The sequence below is a fragment of the Zalophus californianus genome, chromosome 14, assembly GCF_009762305.2.
Source record: "Zalophus californianus isolate mZalCal1 chromosome 14, mZalCal1.pri.v2, whole genome shotgun sequence".
Classification (NCBI taxonomy): Eukaryota; Metazoa; Chordata; class Mammalia; order Carnivora; family Otariidae; genus Zalophus; species Zalophus californianus.
In genome coordinates this window covers 66,746,108-66,769,547 of record NC_045608.1, presented here as the reverse complement: position 1 = coordinate 66,769,547, position 23,440 = coordinate 66,746,108, and the positions used below count along the sequence as shown (strand labels likewise).

The 23,440-nt window shown below is 50.5% G+C and overlaps 1 protein-coding gene across 2 annotated transcripts in view; it reads left to right on the top strand.

Annotated features, from left to right (window-relative positions):
- Window positions 1–23,440, top strand: part of LOXHD1 (lipoxygenase homology domains 1) — a 150,034-nt gene that overhangs the window by 71,154 nt on the left and 55,440 nt on the right. For both annotated transcript variants that reach the window (XM_027576484.2, XM_035723929.1), the window contains exons 15-22: window positions 3,650–3,726; window positions 4,604–4,800; window positions 7,277–7,469; window positions 11,517–11,677; window positions 14,056–14,518; window positions 15,011–15,165; window positions 17,385–17,518; window positions 22,679–22,845. In XM_027576484.2, the coding sequence (XP_027432285.2) occupies window positions 3,650–3,726; window positions 4,604–4,800; window positions 7,277–7,469; window positions 11,517–11,677; window positions 14,056–14,518; window positions 15,011–15,165; window positions 17,385–17,518; window positions 22,679–22,845 (1,547 nt within the window). The remainder of the gene's footprint in view (window positions 1–3,649; window positions 3,727–4,603; window positions 4,801–7,276; window positions 7,470–11,516; window positions 11,678–14,055; window positions 14,519–15,010; window positions 15,166–17,384; window positions 17,519–22,678; window positions 22,846–23,440) is intronic.

Here is a 23,440-nt window from a genome sequence, read left to right as displayed (position 1 = left end):
AAGGAACGTCCATCTGAGGAAGTTCCCTCTGGCTTCTGGGTGGAGGGCAGGCTGTGGGGGATCCAGAGGAGAAACGGAGCCTGGTGGGAGGCTTTGCAGGGCCCGCGATGGCACGTATTAGTTTGCTAGGCTGCTGTGAGAACACGCTACAGACTGAGTGTCTTAAACAACAGAATTACTGTCGCATAGTTCTGGAGGCCAGAAGTCCAAGTACAAGGCGTCTGCAGGGCCGTGTTCCCTCTGAATGAGATCTGCCCCGTGCCTCTCGGCTTCTGGTGGTCACAGGCATTCTTGGCATGTAGATGGTCATCTTCTCCCTGGGTCTTCACATCATCTTCCCTCTGTACATGTCTGTCTCCGTGTTCACATTTCCCTTTTTTATGAGGACACCAGTCATTTGGGATTAAGGCCAACCCTAAGGACCTCATTTTAACTTGATTACCTCTGTAAGGGCACTATTTCCAAAGAAGGTCACATTCTGAGGTACTGGGGCTTAAGGCTTTAATACATCATTTGTAGGGGACACATTTAAGTCCGTAACATGGCAGCTTGCCCTAGGTAGTGGCAGTGGAGGTAGGGGGAAGGGGCTACGCCGGAGACAGGGCCTGGAGATAGAGCTCATGGGATGTGCCCACAAGAGAGAGGGCAATTGGAGACCCAGGTCTCTGCCTTTGGTAGGTGGGCAGAAGTCATGCTCCCTTTGCTGAAGCCGGGAGCCTGGGGGGGAAGGCTTGAGGGTGGGGCTGGGCTGGACTCTAGAGGTTTAGCTGGGGCAATATTAGGTTTGAGGGGCTTGTGAGTCGAGTAGGCAGAGTCAGGCCTTGAGAAATAGCTCCAGGATATGAGAGCATAGCGATGGAATTTAAAGTCAGGGAAATGGATGGGATCCTTCAGGGAGAGTGTGGATGAAGAATTGTGAGGACCGAGCCCTGAGACGGGGTCAATAGGAGGACAGGGAACCTGGAAAGGGGATGAGGAAAAAGTCGGTGTGTCCACACTGCCTGCATTGCTACATGCCTGGTGCAGGGCGAGTGTGGGACCAGGAGTCTAGCCACCCGCCTGCTGTGTGGCTTTGGGCAAATTTCTTAACTTCTCTGGTCTTCTGCGCCTTCCTGACCAGCATGTGTCCGACAGTGATGGCGAGGGTGATATGGGGTTGCATTCTGAAAGGAGCCGAGTCTGCCAATGACAGAGGTGATGCCGATTGCAGGGCAGAAGGCGAGCCAAGGCCCCCAAACACCCTGGAGTCCTCCCTGCCCCCAGACACTTAAAGCGTTCATGCCTTTTTAAGAAAATGAATTCCTGTACCTTGCTGAGGCATGTGGGGGTGGCATTTACCGACTGGGAACCCGGGAGGCCTTTGAAGCACCTGGAGGTAGAGCCTGCTCTCCCACGCTGCTGCTTTTTCACCTGAGCTGTGTGTTAACTGCCGGGGGGGGCGGGGGAGAACACACGGGCCTCTTTATCAAATTCTCTGCCAGGGTCAGGTGGTGTAAGCGTTTTCTCTGGCAGCTGTGTGTTGTGTGCACACGTGTGTGCATACTTACACATTTCTTGTGAGCTCAGGGAAAGAGCAATAAAATCACCAGCAGAGGGGCTCACCCATTTAGTAGCATCTCACGCTGAACCCGGGTCCAAATGTATGAAGCGGAAAGAAAATGACTATATTTGGAAATATCTATTAATACCCTTCAGTTGGAAGTTAAAATGACAAGCCACGGTGTCCCTTTACTGCTGGGGCGGGCTTGGGGATGGGTGAGTGGTGGAGAGTGGCAGGAGGGTGCGTGGGTTTCCCCATGGCCGCAGGCCTGCTGGCTTCCACCCTTCCCATCCCTGTGAGTGAGAGCCCGGCCATGCTACACCCTTCTTGGCAGTCTCTGTCTGTGGATGCCGGGTGACCTCCACGGGACAGAGGGGGGGCTCCTAATGGGTTTGTTGGAGGGACTTGAGGCAGTAGTCCCTGCTCTCAACTATCTCTCCTTTCCCCTTCATTGTCAGTGCCAAGAATTCTGCAATTGCATCTTCATGTCTTGGAATCCCAGATGATTTTGGTGTTGAGACTCACAGCACTAAAGCCCATGACCAGTGTAATCACTTAGCTGCCGACTAACATTTTGTGCAAGCTAATCGCCAGCAGGCAGCAATATCCTGTGGGAATAGAAGATCACGTGCTTGGGGAGGGAGGGCGAGAGAGAAGAGATGCGGATCCTACCCTTGGGTGGGGTATATTGGCAGAGGGACTGTGGTTTAAGGAGGCCTGAGCTCCAGGTCGGGGGCTGGAGAGAAGGTGATGCCTTGGTTTCCTTTGATGGGTTCTGTGGCCAGGAGGCACCTCCCTGCCAGGAGTATAATCGGGCTGGGTTGCCAAGCTGAGCTCCAATGCAGAAGCAAATTGGGAGACGCTGGTCCAGAGGTGAGCACCTTGGCTTCCCCAGGGTGCTGGAGAACACTGAGGGTGTCTCTTCCACTGCCGTGACCTGCATCACAGACCCTCGGGAGTACTGGGGCCTGGGCATCTCTGCTTGCACGGCCGTCTGATGTCTCTGGCTGCATCCCCATGCTCGGTGGGGATGGAGTTTTCGGGTGAGCCAGTCCGATGTGTTGCCCCCAGGTGGATGGCCCGCAGAGAGCTGGGGCCATGGCCCACTCTGAGGAATAGATGAGTCACGGCCATCAAACCCAGCCCTGTAGGGTCCAGACCCAGCTTCTCCTTGTTGGCAAATCTCATTCCTCCTTGAGGACTCAGTAAGCCCCTTCCCACAAACTGTTCTCATTTCTCTAAATTCCTGTTGCACTTACTTTGGGCCAACAGTCATCCTTGTCCTGGACTTCAGTGCCCTGGCAAGTCTCTCCTATCTTCTTTTTCTTTTAATTAAGAGAGACAGCGCGTGCATGAGGGGGGGAGGGGCAAAGGGGGAGGGAGAGAGAATCTCAAACAGACTCCGTGCTGAGCGTGGAGCTCATTGCGAGAGGCTCCATCTCCCAACCCTGAGATCATGACCTGAGCAGAAATCAAGAGTTGGCTGCTTAGCGGACTGAGCTGCCCAGGCGCCCCTAGTCTATCCTCTCTTCTTAACTAGACCGTACGTTCTCTAGGGGCTGAGCAGTGTCTTACTGATGTCAGTGTATCTTTTGTGCCTTCTCCCCCTCCCCAGAGCCCTCAGCACAGTGCCGTGCACACATTAGGCTCTCCCAAAAAGAGGTGGTTGTTTTTGCTGATAACAGTGACTCCGGCGTTCTTGGCTTTCAAGATGAACTCTTTACTGTGATTGCCAAGGGTCCTATGTCCTGTGATCCTTCTCATTTCCCCGAAAGCTAGCTACTCTTTCCCTCACTGCCTTCCATCCCCAGTGGCCTTCATTCAGCTCCTGGAGGCTCTGCTCCATCCCGGCATACGCTGTTTCCTCAGGACGGCACCTCTCTCTTCTCCCAGCCAACTCCTTGTCACCCTTCCAGCCTCAGCCCATATCACCACCTCAGGGCGGTCCTCCCTCCCCAGTCTGGGTGGTGACCCTTTGTTCTCAGCTCCTGTACAGTCTTTTCCTCTGCTGAACGTACAGTTCTGACCTCCCTGGTTACTCTGCGGGAGCAGCATGATGGGTGGCCGTCGGCCACTCCAAGAGCTAACAGCCCCTTGTCTGCCTCCCAGGTGGCTGGACAAGGATAAGGAAGACGGTCAACTGGTCCGAGAGTTGCTGCCCAGTGACAGCAATGCAGCACTGAAGAGTGAGTCGTCCTGATGACCGGGTGGCGGGTGTGCCCCTGGTGAGAGAGGCACCCTCCCCTTGCTGCACGGAAGCCAGCCCTTGGAACGAGCATGAGCTCTTTACTTCATTCCCCCGGGGGCAGCAATGGGGAGGATGGAGAGGCAGAGGCTCTGAGGGAGGATCTGGAATTTTCTCCGCTGTCTGGGCTTGTGTGCACAGTCTCATCGTGGCATTGAATGTCAATACGAGCAACAGAGGCAGTAACACTAGCCAAACAGACATTTTTATCCTCCCTTAGGCACAGACGGCGCAGACCTTTCTGGGTGTTAAAATGGAGCACCATCGGCATGGTGCCCTATTTCATGATGGGGCTTTAAGTCCCCATTAGACTTTCACTCCTGGCTGGCTCCTCCCGAACTGTTGACATCTTGAGCCAAACATGTTCCCTTCTAAGGCTGTGATCCCTCACTTGTAAAGCCGAGATCAGAATACTTAGAAACAACACTGCGTATAAAATGCTTTAAACACTGTCTGCCAGGCTCGATGCTCCTCTGCCTCCGTTTCCTCATCCATCAGATGAGAAACTGGACAAGGTGGTTGCCCTAGGTCCTTCAAGTCTCTTGCACTCAGGGTTCTTTGAATGCTTTCCTGTTCTCGGCGTGCTCACACCTCGTGGGCAGGCCAAGCAGAGATTAGCATCCCAGTGTTGTCAATGAGAGGACCCGACAGAGATGAAGGGAGCCCTGCCCCATCACAGGGCTACTTAGAGCAAGGGCTCAGCTGCTGACCCCTAGCTCAGTGTCCCACCCTGGCTGCAGACCACCCTCCTGCTCCAGCCCTTCCCACACGCCCTGCGCTAACCCCTTCCTCCCTCTCTCCCACCTTGGACTGCCTAGACTTCCGCTACCACATCAGCTTGAAGACAGGTGATGTCTCTGGGGCCAGCACAGACTCCAGGGTCTACATCAAGCTCTACGGGGATAAATCTGACACCATCAAGCAAGTTCTCCTGGTCTCCGACAACAATCTGCAAGACTATTTTGAACGTGCCCGGGTGGATGAGTTCACCCTCGAGACCCTGAATATTGGTACTGTAAGTCTCCTTCCCAAGACCACGAAACACGGTCTCACTCACCCCACATATACCCATATGTGGGTGCACACACCCGCTCACATGCACATGCATTTACACATCACACCCACACCCACATGCACACACATCACACACGTATATGCCCTCACATGCACACAGGTGAACCCATTTTGAAGGGAAAAAATGCCCACTTGGGGATAGGTGAGGTATGTTGTTTTCCAGCTATGACCCAGAGCAGCAGAAGATATGTCAACAGTGGGTAAGCTTCCACAGTCCCTTTAGGGATGGCATGTCTATTTTTGGTGTCTGTAGTCCCAACATTTCCTTTACCTACGTAGCCAAGACCAGTGTAGCTGGGTCCCAGACACTGAAGAAGGGGACACTGGAATGCAGGGAAGAAAAGTGGGGCTGAAAATACTTCCCATTTCCAAACCCGAGTGTGCATCTGAGTTCTTCTCAGGAGACTTGTTTCAGTGTGCACCCCGAGCAACACTGGAGAGATTCTGCCTTTGAAGATGGCACCTGACGGTCTCCCTCTGTCAAGGCCCCAGGTGGCCCTGCTGCTAGCAGTCTGAGCTCTTCATCTGGAAAAGCACAGCTCTGACACCCTGGACCACAGTATGGGAAACTTTTCTAGAAATTTCTGAGCTGGGTTCCTGTTACCACCTGCCCTTCTCACGGTGTGGCTAGCAGGAACCGGGATGCCGACAAGCTCTCCGTCTACAACCTTCCTTTCCTACACTTCCTTTCCCCTCTCTCTGAGCCTCACCCTATTTCAGGTACTCCATGAAAGTGCTCTTGGGGAAAGATCTCATGTCAGTCCTTTTTATCCCTCGATGGTAATGAGCTTAAATCAAGGTTTTCCTTCATTAAAATATATTTACATTTTCCACTGAATTAATAACCATAGAGTGAAATGCTGATCCCTTTACTGAGGATTTCTGGCAACAGCCAGCAGATAGACGAGACATCTCAGGGGGAGGGGAATGGTGTTTGAGGCCCTTCCTTGTATTTCTGAAACCCCCCAGCAAGCAGTGTGGCTGAGAGGTTGGGAGGGTCAGTCTGGCAGCTGATTGCGTGAGGCCCCTCCACTTTTCCATTTACCTGCCAAGCCTGGCAGTGACTTCCCACCTTCGTTTGCCTCATTCATTCGTAACAACGGGGGATGCTAAGGGAATTGTTGGTAGCATTAACTATGTTCTAACACCCCCCTGCCCACAGTAAGTGCGCAGTCAACACTAGCTGCTGTTGACTGAACTATTGCTCCAGGGAGGTGCAGGTGTTCTGGAACTGAAAGAACTTAAGGAGTTCTGTCCTTAAGGAGCTTCCCGTTGGGTCAGGTAGAAGACACTTGTCCCGTCTTTACTCATCCAGCTGGTCCCGTCACTGTCCCAGCACCACAGACAGTGAAGCCCTCCTGTGACCCTTGGCACCCACCCGAAAGGCTATCGGGCTTTGTAAACAAAGCTGGTTTCCTTCCTCCAATTCCAGGGGACCCAGGCTACAGGCACTCAATTATGATGGTTGTTTTCGTTATCAGCTCAAAGAGGCACTTCGTACTCGTAAGAGCAAAAACAGGGCTTGGAGGGACAGTTCTCTAGAACTAGCCTTCTGACCCCAGACTCATGGCTAGCATTTCCTCTCCAAACCATCACAGAGAGAATCTGGGGGAGGCTTGGCGGGGATCTCAAAGGCTATTTGATAATTCCACCTAATGTTAGAATTGCCCTGCAAACAGCGTTTCAAAAAAGCACTAAAGCGGTTTTAACATTGAAGAACCAACTACTCATAAGGATGGTAACACGATGATCTACGCAGTCATCTATGTTAAATGTAAAGATGTTAAAATGTAAAATAGCAAAGCAAGTGGACCGTTGAGTGTTACTGGAAAGAGATGGATGATCCTCGGGGCCCAGAGTGAGAGGAGGGGTTGAGCAGAGAACCACAGAGAGGCTGTCCTGAGAGGTTGTCTACCTATCCTGTCACCTCTAGAGAGGTATGTCAAAGAAGAAATGCAGAAAATATGTTCAATAGTGTATTGTTTTAAAACCAAACAAAGCCAAATCAATAACATGGCTAATCGGAAGCAAATGGTTAATGTTTGGAATGTTTGCTTTCTTGTGTGGCCACTACCCAAGTACATGCTGGCGCTTTCAAAGTTCATGCCACACCCACTTGCCCCCGCTTGCCTCTCACAACTTCCCCGAGAGGTGAGCTGCTCTTAAGAGGAGGGAACGGAGGCTCCAGGCAGGAAAAGTGGTCCCCTAGTCCCCCAGCGGGCTGGTGGTAGACAAGACTGAGACCCAGCCTCCTCCTGCTGAGCCCCTCTCTTCTGCGGAACTGAAGATCTGGGTTGAGGACAGCAATTTGTACCAGTGTTGTTTGGGGGGGGGGGGTGCAGAGTGGGTAGGGATGGAGGTATAGAGGTTTCTACACACCAGCTCTTCGCTCACTCGCACCCTGGGTTTCCCTCCAGATCAGTCGGCTGGTGATTGGGCATGACAGCACGGGCATGCACACCAGCTGGTTCCTCGGCAGCGTCCAGATCCGCGTGCCCCGCCAAGGCAAGCAGTACACCTTCCCCGCCAACCGCTGGCTGGACAAGAACCAGGCCGATGGGCGCCTGGAGGTGGAGCTCTATCCCAGTGAGGTCGTGGAGATCCAGGAATGTATGGAGGCAGCATTGACCATCAGCGTTGTTTCCCCTATGGGATGGGGCCGTGGGGAAGGAGGAGGGACTATGGGGTGACTTGGATCTTGTTTCTAAGGGGAGATAATGGGGCTTCGATTGGCTATGGTATCACGGTTCTTGGAGGGGCAGAAGGGCTCATTGTACAGATGGGGAAACTGAGGACTCAATGGATGAAACATTTTTTCCTGGAATAAAGGCAGTAAATGACTCTATTAAGAAATGTACATTCTCAGCCCTGTGTATAAGAGTTTGAGACATAGTATGTGTCTTCCCCTGGGAAGACTGGCTGAGGAGATAAAGCTGTTTATTCATACATTTATTTAATAAGTATATATATTGACTGTTTCTCTGAGCCAGCACTGCCCTAGGCACAAAGTAGACCAAATCCTTGCCTTTGTGGAATTTACATTCCACCAGGGGAGGCAAACAATAAATATATAATACATTGCCAAGTAAGAGCGAAGAAGAAAATGAAGCGGGATAGAGTGACAGTCATGGCATGGGGGTGGAGGACATTTTGGGACAGGGTGGCGACATCTCTGAATGAAGGTGAAGTTCAAGGTGATCTGGCCACGCTTTGTACATGATGTGAGAGCCGTAGTTATGGTAGGGGTCAGAGAAACAAGAGTTTATCTAGAGGGTCAGGAAGACAGTGGCACCAAAAACTGATACAGAGAATATCATTTCCCTCACCTCTGCATTTCTACATCTACCCTGAACGCTATTGCCCAAGGCTCACTTCCACCAGAAGCCTCCCTGAGAAGGAACCCCAATATGCACTTACCTCTTCCTTGCCCGGAACTCCTTATGTCTTTTCATGTGTGCATTTTCTCTCCCCAACTAATCCTGTAGGTTCCTTGAGGGCTGTGTCACATACACATACATGCTTTGTAATGGTACCTGCCAGTATGAAAAATCAATTCTTTTCCTCCTTTTAGAAATTAAAATTTGATTTCTATCACAGTACTACAGGTACTGGTTAACAAGATATAGATTTTTAAAAAGCAGTAGTTCCCTTCGCCTTACCATCCCCCTTCTTCAGAGGTAACAATTTTTAAATTACTTCCACTTTTCCTCTGAAATTTATCTCTATATTTTTATTAATTTGTTTACCAATTTCTTTATTATTTTATTCATAGACATTAACTCTTAACTTCCTACAATGGAAGAGAAGAGCTTAGCTCTTTTAACACACGTGTATTTGTGTGTGTGTGTGTACATACACACTTCCCCTCCTTCCAGCCTTCCATAAAATTAAATCAGTATTCAATTTTTACATTACTATAACTATGTAAATATTATTCACTGCTGAGACCCCTATTGTATGATGATTGCATTTCAATTAGTGTACAACTTTTTGTTTTTTTCTGAAGTTAATAATAGCCTCATTTTTCATTCGTGTAGTTTTCTATATACCCATCTGTATTTCTATTATACCTACCTATCTGTATTAGTGTGCTAGGGCTGCCATAACAAAATACCACGACTAGTGGCTTAAACAATAGAAATTTATTTTCCCACAGAAGTCCATGATCAGAGTGTCAGGAAGTTATGTTTCTTCTGAGGCCTTTCTCTTTGCCTCGCAGATAGCTGCCTTCTTGCTGCAGGTTCATATGGTCTTTCTTTTGGGCATTTGCATGTGTGTGTCCTAATCTCTTCCTCTTATAAAGACAGCAGTCATAATGGATTAGGGCCTCACCCTAATGGCCTCAATTTAACTTAATCTTCTCTTTAAAGGCCCTATCTCCAAATAAGTCACATTCTAAATTACTAGGGGTTAGGCTTCAACAATGAATTTGGAGGGAAAGAAACAGTTCTCTCATAACATCATTTTATCTCCATCCCTCCAAAAGAACTAAAATTCTTTTCCTAAGTCCAAACTCAACAGCAATTCTGTTTCCTCTCTACCTCCTTCTACTCACTCGCCATCCTAAGACATTCCTTTAGGAACCTCTCAAGGTTCTAGGCTGCCATGAAACTGTCCTTTGAGACTTCCTTTTGGCCATCTTTTTGGAAATTCCTTTCTTTTTTCTCCTGGTTGGATCTCCTGTTTCCTGGACTTCATGTCTTCCTCTTCTTTGGTTTCTTCCTTCTTTTCATTTCTACTGAATAGCTTCCTGAGAAAAGGTGTATGGAAGAGAAATGTCTGCAAATGTCTCACAATTGATCAGGAATTTGGCTCATTACAGAATTCTGATTTAGAACTCATTTTCCCTTAAAGTTTAGAAGGAATTATTCTACCATCTTCTGGCTCCCAGTGTTGCAGCTGGGAAGTCTGATGCCATTCTGTTATCTGAACCTTTGGGATTTTTTTCTCTCTAAAAGTTTATAGGATCCTAGTTTCATTTCTGGCATTCTGAAATTCCACGATGTCCTCACTGGCTTTCGTGATTTTAATTTCATCTGTTGTTCTGGAAACTCATGGGCTCCTTCTAGAAGCATTTTTTAATTCTGGGACTTCTTTGGCTATTATTTCTTTGACAATTTCCAACTCTATATTCTCTGTATTCTTTAGAACTGAACTCTTGGTAAGATGTTGTAATTCTTCTGATTTTCTTACGTTTCTATCATCTGTCATTTTGTTCTTGGGAAATTTCCTCTTTTGTTCTTATGTACTGTCCTTGATTTTATTCTTGCTATGGAATATTTTATTTCAGTTACCCCCTGTTAATTTCTGATAGTTGGTTCTTGCTTTCTGAATGCTAATTTTTATCTGTCCAAGTTTTGTGTAATCCTGGCTGCTTATTGCTCTAGGATCTGAGAGAGGGAATGAGGTTGGGTATTCTCTCCATTCGGAATGTCAGCTTTTACTGAATCCCCTCGTTGTCCATACACTCACCCACCTGCATTCCCAGCTGATCCTGGTATCTCTAGTTCAACTTCTTTAGGCTCTCAACCAGTCCTCTTGCTTTCTGCCCCAAATCTCTCACATTGCTATGGTAATGGAAGGTCCTCCATCTTGTTGAAAATAAGTCTTTTCTTGGGGAAAAAAAATCATAATACCTTGTTATGGCATTGCTGGGAGTGCAAGTCTTACAGCAGCCCCTGAAAAACTATGATCCCTTAGTTCTGGTAGACGTTTTGCTCTTCACTGGGAAATGCCCTCTAGTGGTGCATACCTGTATCACATTTCCACCCTCTAACCGCTTGATAAAGTATTACTTCAAAATACAGACAACTCTATCTGTGTAGATGTATCTGTTGATATCATCTGAAAGATCATATATTTAAATGAAAATTATTATTTCAGGGGTGCCTGGCTGGCTCAGTCGGTAGAGCATATGACTTTTGATCTTGGGGCCCTGAGTTCAAGCCCCATGTTGGGGGTAGAGTCTACTTAAAAAAAAATATATATATATATATATATATATGCGTGCTTGGGTGGCTCAGTCAGTTGAGTGTCCAACTCTTGATTTCAGCTCAGGTCTGATCTCAGGGTCATGAGATTGAGCCCTGCATTGGACTCCACACTCAGCGGAGTCTGCCTGGGTTTCTCTCTCCCTCTTCCTCTGTCTCTCCCTGCTCTGTGTACACATGCATGCTCTCTCTCTCAAATAAATAAATAAAATTTTTAAGAATATATATATATATTAAAACAGAAAATTGTAATTTCAATCCCTTGTCCTTTACTGAAAATAAGGAAAAGAGACAAACACACAGACTTTGCTTCTTTCTGTTCTGTGGTGTCCGCCCACGGGTAGGCACACAGTAGAGAATGCTAGCTGGTATATTGACTATTCCTCATTCTTGGCTCCAGGAATGTGGTGCAGTGGATGACTGGGCTTTGGAGTCTGATTGGTTGAGCTTGCCATTTCTACCACCTACTCAGTCCCTCTAAGCCTCAATTTGTCAGCCTGCAAAATGGCGGTGATAGTCCTCATCATGTTGCTGATGAGAGGATTAGAGAAGATAATACCTGTGAAGGACCAGACATGGTATGGGGTCAGGAATGTCTGTTTTGTCACTATCCCTGCTGTTGCTAATATTGCTGAATGTCCTGTTTTTCCGCCATGTGCCCACCCAGTGGTCCATTATGAGGTTGAGATTTGGACGGGGGACGTGGGTGGCGCAGGCACCACCGCCCGAGTCTACATACAGATCTATGGTGAGGACGGCAAGACAGAAGTGCTCTTCCTCTCCAGCCGCTCAAAAGTTTTCGATCGTGCATCCAAGGACACATTCCAGGTATGTGGGGGTAAGGCAGTGGGGGTGCCCACAGAGCACCAGTGGGTGCCCCAAAATGAAGGGATTGGACTAGATCAGTGGTTCTCATCCCTGGCTGCTTCTTAGAATCAGCTGGGGAGCTTTAAGAGAAAAAAAAAAGGACTGCCCGGCCCACATCTGGATCAGTTAAGTCAGAACCTCTATGGTGGGGCATGTTTTCTGGGTTAGGCTTCTAGAAGCTCTTCCAGGGAGGCTAACATGCTGCAATTCTGAGTACTGCTGGAGTAGATGGTTCTAATTTGGCAAAGTACGGCAGGAGGCCCCTGATTACTGTTTACTGCAGCCGCTGCCAGCCTCTGGTTATACAGCTCCCCCCGCCTGTGGGCAGGGCCATGCTTCCCACGCGGGATCTGGGGAGGAGTCTCCTGGCTGTGTTCTGAGTGCCCCAGGACTCTGCACTTCCCTTTGAGTAGAGAAGAAGAAGAGATGAGGATGTGAGCATATCGCTGGTAGGAGAGGAGGATGCAAGTGTGATGCCCCTTGGGGGAAATATGAGTGTCTGTATGGGATACTAGCGCGTGTGTATGTGCGCAGATATGTGTATGCCGGAAGCATATTCGTGCTGGGTGTTCTCTGTGTGTTTGTGTGCCACAGACAGCCCTCAGCAAAGAGTCCTACCCCAGGGCCCAGCAGAGAAGGGCCTGGCTGAGCTGGACCAAGGTGTATGGAACATTTAGTGCTGGAGGCGGCCTCACTGAGTCCAACCCCCCATTACACCGCTGAGGAGGTAGAGGCCATAGGATTGCACCTCTCTGAGCCTCAGATTCTTCATCAGTTCAGACCTAGCCTTAGACTACCTCCCTAGCCTGCTTCACAGTCCTTGGGAGGATCAAAACAGCCAATGTCAGAGAAAGTCCATGGGAAATTATGACCAGCTGTGGAGACGTAAGAGAGCAGGGCATCTTCCAGTGCCACCAGGCTGTGTGGCTGGAGGTGGTGTTGGACGCAGTCATGGCGGGGCAGACAGATGTGGGCGGAGGGGAAGGTGAGCAGGCCTGCCTGCAGAGGTTGATGGCAGGATGCTGTGCTTGGAAAATTCTGGAGAGATTTCATGTGCTGAAGAAGGAACTTATCAGGTCCAGAGCCCATCCTCTCAGTAGCTGAGAAGGAAAAAATGCCTCTTTCTCGGGGCTCCTGGGCTCCATTTTGGCTGATGCTGATCATTTTCTCATAAGGGTGGTTTTGGCTACATCGTAGCTTCATGAACAGAGTCAGAAGACCTGAGTTCTCGTCTAGGCCCAGACTCCAATTATAGGGCATTGAGCAATGCATGGGGACAGCCCCAGATCTTAGTTTCACTAGGACACATGTGAGAAAATTGGTGGCCCCAGACTTTGAAAAGTGTCAGACACCCAGACCATCAGAGTGGGGAACCCTAAGAGTGGCCCAACCAGCAGGCACCCCATGTGAGCCCTCCCCTGAGGTCTGCAGCGACTGGGCCTCACTGCAGTGTGAGGCTTAGAACATAGTGGCAGACCGAAGGCTTGAGGACCTGATCTTCTGAAGAAAGCTAAATCCATCCACACTGCCCTTGGAGCCAGCCGTATGCCAGACCCCATGGGGGAGAGAAGCAAGAACGAACGGTCCCTATCTTTAGGAATTTCTGTTCCAGTGGGCAGGGAGCAACTCATGTGCACAGGGAGGGCATCCAGGACGGGCCAGGACCATAGCCAAGCTCGGGGCCTGCTCTGTGCTGTCAGGGACGGAAAAGGCCATGTGCTGGGGAGGGGCTCGGGGTTCCTGGGGGTGTGGGTGAGATTTTTTTGTTTTTGAAAAATAACACTTTTTTTTCTTGCTTATTTCAAAAGTTATATGTGATTCATGATAAAAAAAATAACTTTGGAAAGAGAATGCAGAGAGGCACAAACTAAAAAGGAAAGTAGTAGTAAAGCTCAGAAAATGGGATGAATAGCTTTTACTTGGAGGTAGAAGAGGGAATCAAGGCATTCTGGGTGAGGGGAATGCATGAAGAAAGCTCCGGAACCAGGAGTAACAGGAATGAGTGTGATGTGCACGTGTGTGTGCGTGCATGTGCGTACGTGGGGTGGGGGAGAAGGGGAAGAGACCGAGAGACAGGGTCATCCTGACCATCGCCTGGGGTTAAAAGGAAATAGGTTTGGGTGGAGGGTGGGGCCTCCAAGAGGTCCTGGAAGGCTGGTGCAGCAACCAGGCTGAAGGTGGTCGGAGAAGGGGAGTTGGTGGAAGCCTCTGGTCCGGAGGCCCTGGGCCTCGGGGCCTCCCCATCCTGCAGCTCCGCACACAGGCCCGTGCTGGGCTCCGCAGGGGAGGCGGGGAGGATGCCAGGGGCCGCCCCAGCCACTGCCCTGCGCTTTGCACAGCTGGAGGCGGAGGACGTGGGTGAGGTCTTCAAGATCCGGCTGGGGCACACGGGCGAAGGCTTCGGACCCAGCTGGTTCGTGGACACACTGTGGCTGCGACACCTGGTGGTGCGGGAGGCGGACCTCACGCCCGAGGAGGAGGCCCAGAAGAAGAAGGAGAGGGACAAGCTGCGGCAGCTGCTCAAGAAGGAGCGGCTGAAGGCCAAGCTGCAGAGGAAGAAGAAGAAGAAGAAGGGCAGTGCCCAGGAGGACGAGGGGGGTGAGGAGGAGGAGTCCTCGTCGGAGGAGTCCTCGTCGGAGGAGGAGGAGGAGGAGACGGAGGAGGAGGAGGAGCAATTTGGGCCTGGGATGCAGGAGGTGATTGAGGAGTACAAGTTCGAAGCCCACCGCTGGCTCGCCCGGGGCAAGGAGGACAATGAACTGGTCGTGGAGCTGGTGCCGGCAGGCCGGCCGGGTCCTGAGCGTAAGCCTGGGGAGGGGTGCGCCCGGCCGCTGAAGGGGGCTTGGTGCAGGGGGTGTCTAGCTCTCCTGTCACATGGCGGCCCCAGAGCGGGGGGCACCCATCATGGTTCCCAAATAGGTCTCCTGACCTGTGTCTGAACACCCACCACAGACAGGTCTCTGTGTGGGCCTAGCTCTGCCCCTGTGCTGCAGCTCTCAGGAGGGGTTCGGGACTCCAGGAGGAGCCTGGATATAGTTCACTATGGCTCCCAGTGGGGCATGAGGTAGGAGGGCTGCTGAAGCCATTTTCCCATGACTCCCAGCCTCCTCGGGCTTCATGGCAAAGGAGAGTCTTGAGTGGGGAGGAGGGATAGGTTTAGTTCCAGGCTAGTGCAGGTGCAGAGGAATCCGTGGGTCCTTCCCGCTCCCGTGAGCTGGCTGCATCTGAGAGGCTGAGCCTCAGATCCACCCTGAGCGCTGGTATCCTCAACGCTGCATTTTTCTCTGTCCCCAGCCAACACCTATGAGGTCCAGGTGATCACAGGGAACGTGCCCAAGGCTGGCACCGATGCCAACGTCTACCTGACCATTTACGGTGAGGAGTATGGAGACACTGGCGAGCGGCCCCTGAAGAAGTCAGACAAGCCCAACAAGTTTGAGCAGGGACAGGTAGAGTGTGGGCTCTCTGGCCCTTGGGCAGGTGGTGGAGACTGCTGATTCCTGAGGCCACCCCCTGGCCCCCAACAGCATGATGTCCAGCAGGGTGCTTTGTCCAGTCCACCCAGATATCATGGGAGTGGCTCCTCTGTAGGCACCGGCACTTTGTGCTGGGGGCCATAAGAAAGGCCCGGGGAGTGGGGCGTCAAGCACCGTGAAGCCTGCAGGAACTAACCAGAGCTAGTAGAGGTAGCAGAAGCTCAGGTGCTGAGTGGCCAGAGCAGGGGTTCAAGGGGGAAGTACTGATGGCGCTTTGGGGAAAACACGGTAGGAAGGAGAGCTGTACCGGTACCTGGGCCATGGCGGGGGACTGTGGTATAGATGTCTAAGGATGACAGTGACAGGTGTTCCTCGGGCATGGGACCGCAGGACAAAGATGTGGGCTGGAAATGTGGAAGGCCAGCTCGAGGACAATGAATCTTCCCGCTGCGCTGTGTTAGTGCTGAGCCAGGGTGGGCACTGCCCCTGGGAAGCTTGATGAGCCCGATGAAGGGGAGTGGGGCATGAGAACCTTGAAAGAAGGTTGAGAAGCCTGGCCCACGTCCTGCCTGCTGTGGTGGGAGACACAAAGGCTTTTGAGCGTTGAAAGAAATGCACGCATGCCCCTCTTCCAGGTATAGTGGGAAAAGCGTGAAAAACCCAGCTGTGCTCTTTGTCTTTCCAGATTTTACAGTATGCTCTAGCTGGAAGACTGTCCCGTGTCACCTTTCTCATTCCTGCCCCTGATCTCAAAGCCACGTTCCCTCCTCCACACAGAGGAAGAAAAGAAAGAAACCCAACCCACGAAAGTACCCGGGGGCTCCTCTGATGTACTTCAGAGGAGTCTGCCTTGTCTTCCAACACTCCCTTGCCATGACTTGAGGATTAGGGCTTATTTCCTGTTTTGATACTTTCCTTTAAAAATTATAGCCACGGGGCACCTGGGTGGCTCACTCCTTAAGCGTCTGCCTTCGGCTCAGGTCGTGATCCCGGGGTCCTGGGATGGAGCCCCGCATCAGGCTCCCTGCTCCGCGGGAAGCCTGCTTCTCCCTCTCTCACTCCCCCTGCTTGTGTTCCCTCTCTCGCTGTGTCTCTCTCTGTCAAATAAATAAAAATTTTTAAAAAATTATAGCCACTATGATCCCAGATTGGAAGAAAACTGCTAGAGAGGGCATAACTGGCACGCTGGATGAAATTTGCATACAGACTTATATGTTAGATAGTAATATTGTGTCAATGTTATGTTTCCTGAATTTGGTAATTGTCCCGTGATTATATGAGAACCCCTGTTTTGGGAAAGCTCTGCTGAAGACTTCGGAGGTGAAGAATCATGGTATCTGCCACTTACTTTAACATGATTCAGAAAAAAGTAGACAATGAGCAAAAGAGACAGGGCAAGCAAATGTGAAATCTAGGGGAAGGGCTTGCAAAATTTCATCGTACTGTTTCTGCAAGTTTTCTGTAGACTTGCAATGTTTTTCAATATAAAGCCTCAGGTCCTGAGGCTGCCCGCCTCCTGCAGGGCATGTACACACACTCGTGTCGTACACATTGTCTTCCCACCTATGTGGTAAGCAAGGGCAAGTCTCCTGTTTCTGTGAGTTACTTTGGATTTACACTTTGAATTCTGTAAATCACTTTGGATTTGCACTTTGGCTCATCCCAGGTGCTTAATCAAAATGTGTGGTTGAAGGGGTTTATGCACACAGGTTCACACTTAGCTCGGAATTTCAGCACACACCCAACAGTGGCCCTACACACACACACACGCACGCACGCACACGCACACACACACACACACACATGCACGCACGCACACACACACATCCCATAACACAAATGCGGGCGGCCAGCCAACCTACCTTCTCGTCTGCCGCTTGGTCACCTTCATGGCTCTCTCCCTCCTCCCTCCACCCTTTGGGACACAGCAAGAGTGAGAAGACCCCCTGGTGGGGGCGGGTTAAAAAAAACGACAGTGCAGACCATCCACCAGTCAGCCGGCTGCATTTTCCCCCGAACTGGCCTCAGGCTGCCCTAGATGCTGGGAAGGTGAAGCTGATGGCCGGACTGTGTGTGTGGTGGAGGTACCGTGTGTGTGTGTGTGTGTGTGTGTGTGTGTGTGTGTGTGTGTGTGTGTGCGCGCGCGCCAAAGGGGGTGCCTTCCCTCTGAGTGCTTCCCTGGCCCTTCCCAGACTGACACCTTCACCATCTATGCTATTGACCTGGGAGCTCTGACCAAGATCCGGATTCGCCATGACAACTCAGGCAACAGACCAGGCTGGTTCCTGGACAGAATAGACATCACGGACCTGAACAAAGAGATCACGTGAGTTGGGCTTGGGGCGGGGCGGGGCGGGGGGAGGGGGGGACAGCCACAGCTGCCTCTGAGACAATCCTGGAAAAAGGGCTGAGGGTGGGGGTGGGGCAGCTGGGTGGGCACTGCCTCCCTCTCTTCCTTCTTACTGGGCAGCCCCCTGGGGAGCTACTGCCCTGTCAAGGGACAGTCTGGTAGGTCCTTCCCTCTAGTTCTTGAGATCCATCAGTTCAGAAGGTCACGTTTCCTGTCCCTGTCATTCTCCATGCCCGGACTTTGTCACCTATCTGTCCCTCCACATACGAAGTGGCTTCCGGTACCATTGTTTTAATGTTCTAGACCAGGAGTAAGCAGACTTTTTCTGTAATGGCCAGAGAGTAAATATTTTAGGCTTTGGGACCATTTGTTCTCTGTCTCAGTTGATCTATTTGCTTTGCAACAGGGAAGTAGCCCACAGATGATACCTAACTGGATGGATGTGGCTGTGTTCCAGTAAAACTGGATTCATGAACACTGAAACTTGAATTTCATGTAATTTTCACATGTCACAAAGTGATACTGTTCCTTAGATTTTTTTCAACCATTTAAAAATGTAAAATTCGTGCTTAGCTTCTAGGGTGTACGTAAACAGGTGAGCAGGCCAGATTTGGCCACCAGGCCATAGTTTGCAGGCCCCTGTTCCAGATTCCCAGCAACCACGAGGAGCTAGGTTGGGAAGGGGACATTGTCCTCCTGACAGGTGAGGGAATCATGCCCCAAGGAGGTGAAGCCACAGCCCTAGAGCCAATTCATGCCGGAGCCAAGACCAGAACTCCAGATCATCAATGATGAATCTGGTGTATTTCCATCATTACGCCCCATTGCCTCTTGAGCAAAAGGGGCCAGGGGACAATAGACATGAAAGGCCCGAGGTGTGGTAGGGAGGTGTGGAAGGAGGTAGAGAGGAAAGCAGGCAAGATCCTGAGTGGGTTATGGCTCTGCTGAGGGCCTGCCAGTGCCTGGAATATAGTGGGCACCCAGTAAGTGTGTGTGTTGACTTCACTTCTCGGCCTGCGATCTGGTATCTCTTGGAGCATGCTCTGTTCTTGGGTTCCCCTCTGTGCAGGGCAGTGGGTGATGGGTCTCACCCCATCTCCCACCTCTACCCTGCCTGTCATCCAGTTACCCCATCCCCCACCCCCACCCCAGCAACCCTCAGTTTGTTTCCCATAGTTAAGAGTCTCTCATGGTTTGTCTCCAACTCTGATTCAGTTTTCACTCCTTTCCGCCACTGTTCTCTGCCCTGTATCTTATATCCCACATATGAGTGAAACCATAGGATAATTGTCTTTCTCTGATAGACTTATTTCGCTCAGCGTATTACTCTCCTCTTCCATTATTCTTTAAAAAATATTAGCTTTTCTTACCTTTTCAAATCAAGACATTAAGTGATTTGAAAAAAAAAAATCCCGTTGGAATTTTGATTGTTATGCCATTAAATGTATGTGTGGAGAATTATATATTTAGAGTATTAAGTGGTGCTCCCAGGTATGCATTTCCATTTATCCAACTGTTCCTTCTAGTATCTCAGCAATGCTACACAATTTTCTAGTCTTATTAAGTTTATGCCCAAATATTTTGTATTTTTATCACTCTGGTGAATGGTATCTTCTCTTTACTCATCTTCTTCCCTCTGTCTCTCTTTTTCTTCCCTCCTCCACTCCCGGCTTCCTCATCTCCTCTCCCTCCCTCGCCATCCTGTCTTGGTGGTGTGAGTCAGACTCCACATCTCCATCTTCCCCAGCCCTGGTCAGAGGCTCCTGCCTGGTCCCTCTGCTGCACCGCGGCCCTCCTGTGTCTATGGCAGTCCAGCCCACAGGGACGTGTTCCTCCTCTGCTTAATAACCTGCAGAGGCTCCCATTCACTCTGAGTAAGAGCCAGAGCACTTCCAGTGGGGCCTGCCCCATGCCCCCTCCTTAACTCTTGGTCCTGATCTCCATCTTGCTCACTCTTTGCTGTTCCTTGAACGTGATGGTCATGGTCCCACCTCAGGGCCTTTGCATATGCTGTCCCCTCTCCCTGGTACTCCTTCCCACAATGGCTCACTCTCATACTTTCTCTAGGTAAGGTCTCTGTGCTCAGGTGTCACCTACTCATCAAGGTCCCAACCCCCTTTGGAACTTTTATTTCTTTTCCTCTGTTTCTTTTTCTCTACCTCACTTATCATTTGATCTACCATCAGCTGTAGTATTTTTTTTAAAGATTTTATTTATTCATTATTCATGTGAGAGAGCACACAAGCAGAGGGGAGAAGCAGAGAGAGAGGGAGAAGCAGACTCCCCGCTGAGCAGGAAGCTCAAGGCAGGGCCCAGTCCCAGGACCCTGGGATCATGACCTGAGCCGAAGGCAGATGCTTAACTGACTGAGCCACCCAGGCGCCCCTCAAATGCAGTATCTCGTCATTTTTCCTCTCCCCATAACTGAATGTAAGGTCCCTGCCTAAGCTAACGGCTTCCTCTGTTTTGTTCCCTGCCGTGTCCTCCCCAGTATCTAGAAGAGGGCCTGTGCACAACAGGCCTACCACAAATACTAAGTCAACGAAGGAATAAAAATTACGTTTGATGTATTGATTCGTTGGTTCATTCAGCAAACACATGGCATGCGGAGTGCTGAGGGTCAGGTGGCTGATTCCGACTCTGCCCTTGAAGAGCCGGAAACTGTGATGGTCTAGGAAGCAGATGTTTTAGGTCCAATTCCTGTCTCTTCCACGCTTGATGTGTGTGGCCTTGAGGGGGGCGCGGGGCTGCTCTGAGCCTCAGTTCTCCCATCCGTGCAATGGGCGTAATAAAACTCGCTCACAAAGTCGTGATGAGGACTAACTGAGATGACCCGTGTGAGGGCCCAGTGCCGCGCCTGGCCCCCAGCGGAAGGCGGCACGGACTCCTCTGCCTTGGCAGTGCAGATCCAGCGGGGCAGGCTGCAAAAGCCACACAGCAAGGCAGGGATGGGCGTGTGCAGGATTGTGAAGGAGCTCATGGGGCCGTGGGGGCTGCAAGGCAGAGCGTCTCAGGGTGGCGCCCCCAACTGCCGAGGGGGTTCAGGGAGAGGGGGGCTTTGTGGTGGGGGGGTGTCGGGGCGCTCCTCGGTCTGAGGCGGCATTTCAGATGGGCCTTCACAAACCTTGATGTTTGGGGCTTGGAACAAAGGGTGCTCAATCAGCTGAACTGTGGGTGTGATGTGGGAGGCACAGAAGCAGGGCCGAGGGGCTCCCACAGCCAGTGGTGGTGCTGAGGGGCTTCGAGGTCCCAGCACAGAATCTCAGGGGCAGTGGGGAGGGCGCTCCGTGAAAGCCAGCTTCTGGGCCCCTGCACTTGCACATGCTTGGCAGGTGTGGGCGGGCTTGTGCCTTACCCCTTCTGTCTGTCTGACTGGTTTCTCTCTCCGGGGATCAGTCTCCCACTCCTTCTTTGTGTCTCCTCCCTCTGTCCTTGTTCTGCTCCAGCTTCCCACTCTCATTGTCTCTGCCTCTGCTCCAACCCCACTCCTTTCTTTATTTCTGTCTCTCCTTTAATTGGCCCTAATTTAGAGCTAAAGCCTATTATTCATAGGTTAATTGGTTGAATAAAAATGTAACTTTCCTGTTCATAATTTAAAGACTGGGATGTGGAGCAATATGCATTTTTCACTTAAACACTAATTTAACTGCAATTTAGTCTCTATCACCCCTGGTCGAGCTCTTCCACCCTTTGAATCCATGTCCATGAACACAGAATTGCCCCTCTATACCCCGTGTGAGCCCGCGGGCTGAAGTAGTGGTCTCAGGTTCTGCTCCACTAGCATGTTGGCCTTGGGAGTCTGTAATGTCTATTGGGGAACATGGGGCTCCGACAGAGGTGAGACCCTCAGCCCACACTGCTTCCTCCTCTCCAGACTCCAGACTTGGGCATCCAGACTGGCAGGAAGGGGTGGAGATGGGGTGGAATGGCCCCAGTTTACAGATGGGCTGGCTGTATTCCCCGACCCCCTGAGCTGTTCTGGGAGCTTGGGCGCCCAAGGGGATCTGTCCAGCCCACAGGCTCCAGAGATCGCACACATGGGCAGAGGAGAAACAAAGGGAAGTACAATAATAAGAATAACAACAGCAATAGTATTAACAAATTCTTACCAAGAACCGGACATTTTTATGAGCACTTTAAAATGTTTAACTCACATAATCCTCGTGACAACTTTGAAATAAGCAATATGATCCTCATTTTACAGAATGGTAAACTGAAGCACAGAGTGCGGTTACCAGATAAAATACAGAATGGCCAGTTATTGAATTCCAGAGAAGCAGTGAATAATGTTGTAGTGTAAGTATGCCCCAAATATTGGATAGTACATACTTCTGCTAAAATATTATTCATTGCTTCTCTGAAATTCAAATTTAACTAGGAGTCCTGTGATTTCATTGGCTAAATCTGGCAACCCTAACACAGAGAGGTAAAGAAACTTGCTCAAGGTCACAGGACTGTTAAGTGGCAGAGCCAGGATTCAAACCCAGTATGGCTCCAGAGGTGAGTCCTTAACTACCCCATGTTGCTGCCTCTGCCTCTGTGATCCCTGCACCCCCCCCCCCACTTCTCTTTATCTAGGTGTTTCCATTTCACTGGGCTCGGCTTCAGTCCTGAGGAGTCTAACTTGGACCTCCCTTCCCTAGATGCTGCCAGCTTTCTGCTGTGCCTGCTTCTTAGCCACGCTCTTTGTACCTTCCAGAAGCATAATTGGGTATCATTCCATTAAAATCCATTTATTCAGCCCTTAGGTATTGAACACCTACTGTGTACAATATTCTCTGCCAAAGTAGCTTTGGCTACCAGATTCATTCCGGTATAGTCCCTGAAAGCTCTTCTTCTAGATACCTCCAGCACGACCCTGAGTGGGGGTTTGATACGCTCCAGGCGCTATTACACAGCCATTTTCAATGGGTTATCATCAAACCTTGTCCTCATATTTGTTGTCTGCTCCAGGCAAGTGACTCTTACAGGGTAATCCCTAGGCTAGGTAGGATGGGAGGGCCATGCTTTTGGGAGGGGGGGCAGACGCGAGTGTCTGGGCCCCTGAGGGCCTCTCGCTTTGCCACCCAGGACTGCTCCTTCATGAAACCTTTCCAAAGAGACGTCCCCAACCTTACCTTATTCCCCACCCCACAGGTACTACTTTCCATGCCAACGCTGGCTGGCTGTGGAGGAGGATGATGGCCAGCTGTCCCGGGAGCTACTGCCAGTGGACGAGTCCTGCGTGCTGCCAAGCCAGGATGAGGAGGGTGGGGGAGGGGGTGACAGCAACCCCCTCGACAACCTGGCCCTCGAGCAGAAAGGTTTCCTAAACTGGAGCTGGTTCTTCCCTCCAGCATCCCTCCCTTCTGCCTCTCCCCCCATCCTCAGTCTCCATCTTCCCTTTCCCTGTGGGCTCTGGGCAACTCCTCCTCTGGCCGTTTCTATACTGCCTTCTCATTCCTCCATGGCAAGAGTGGGGAGGTGACAAGACATGTTCCCACATGTCTAGCATAAGGCTCGGTGTAAAGTACATGGCTTAGCACAGAGTTACTGTCAGGAATGGAGTGGAATGGGATTGGGCAGGATTAGAATAGAATAGAATAGAATAGAATAGAATAGAATAGAATAGAATAGAATAGAATAGAATAGAGAATAGAATAGAGAATAGAATAATAGAATAGAATAGAATAGAATAGAATAGAATAGAATAGAATAGAATAGAATAGTTGTAGCTGGCTCTGATTTAGTTTTGCGTCCTCCCCTCCAGGCACATTATAAGCTCTCAACACATTTTTGTCAAGGGAAAGAATGAACTTTCAAGAATTCTAAGATGCTTCCCTTCCTTGAAACTTGCATCCCTAAAACTCTTCCCAACCTGGAGGAGTCAGACCAGGCTCCTGGCTGATGAGCCCGTCT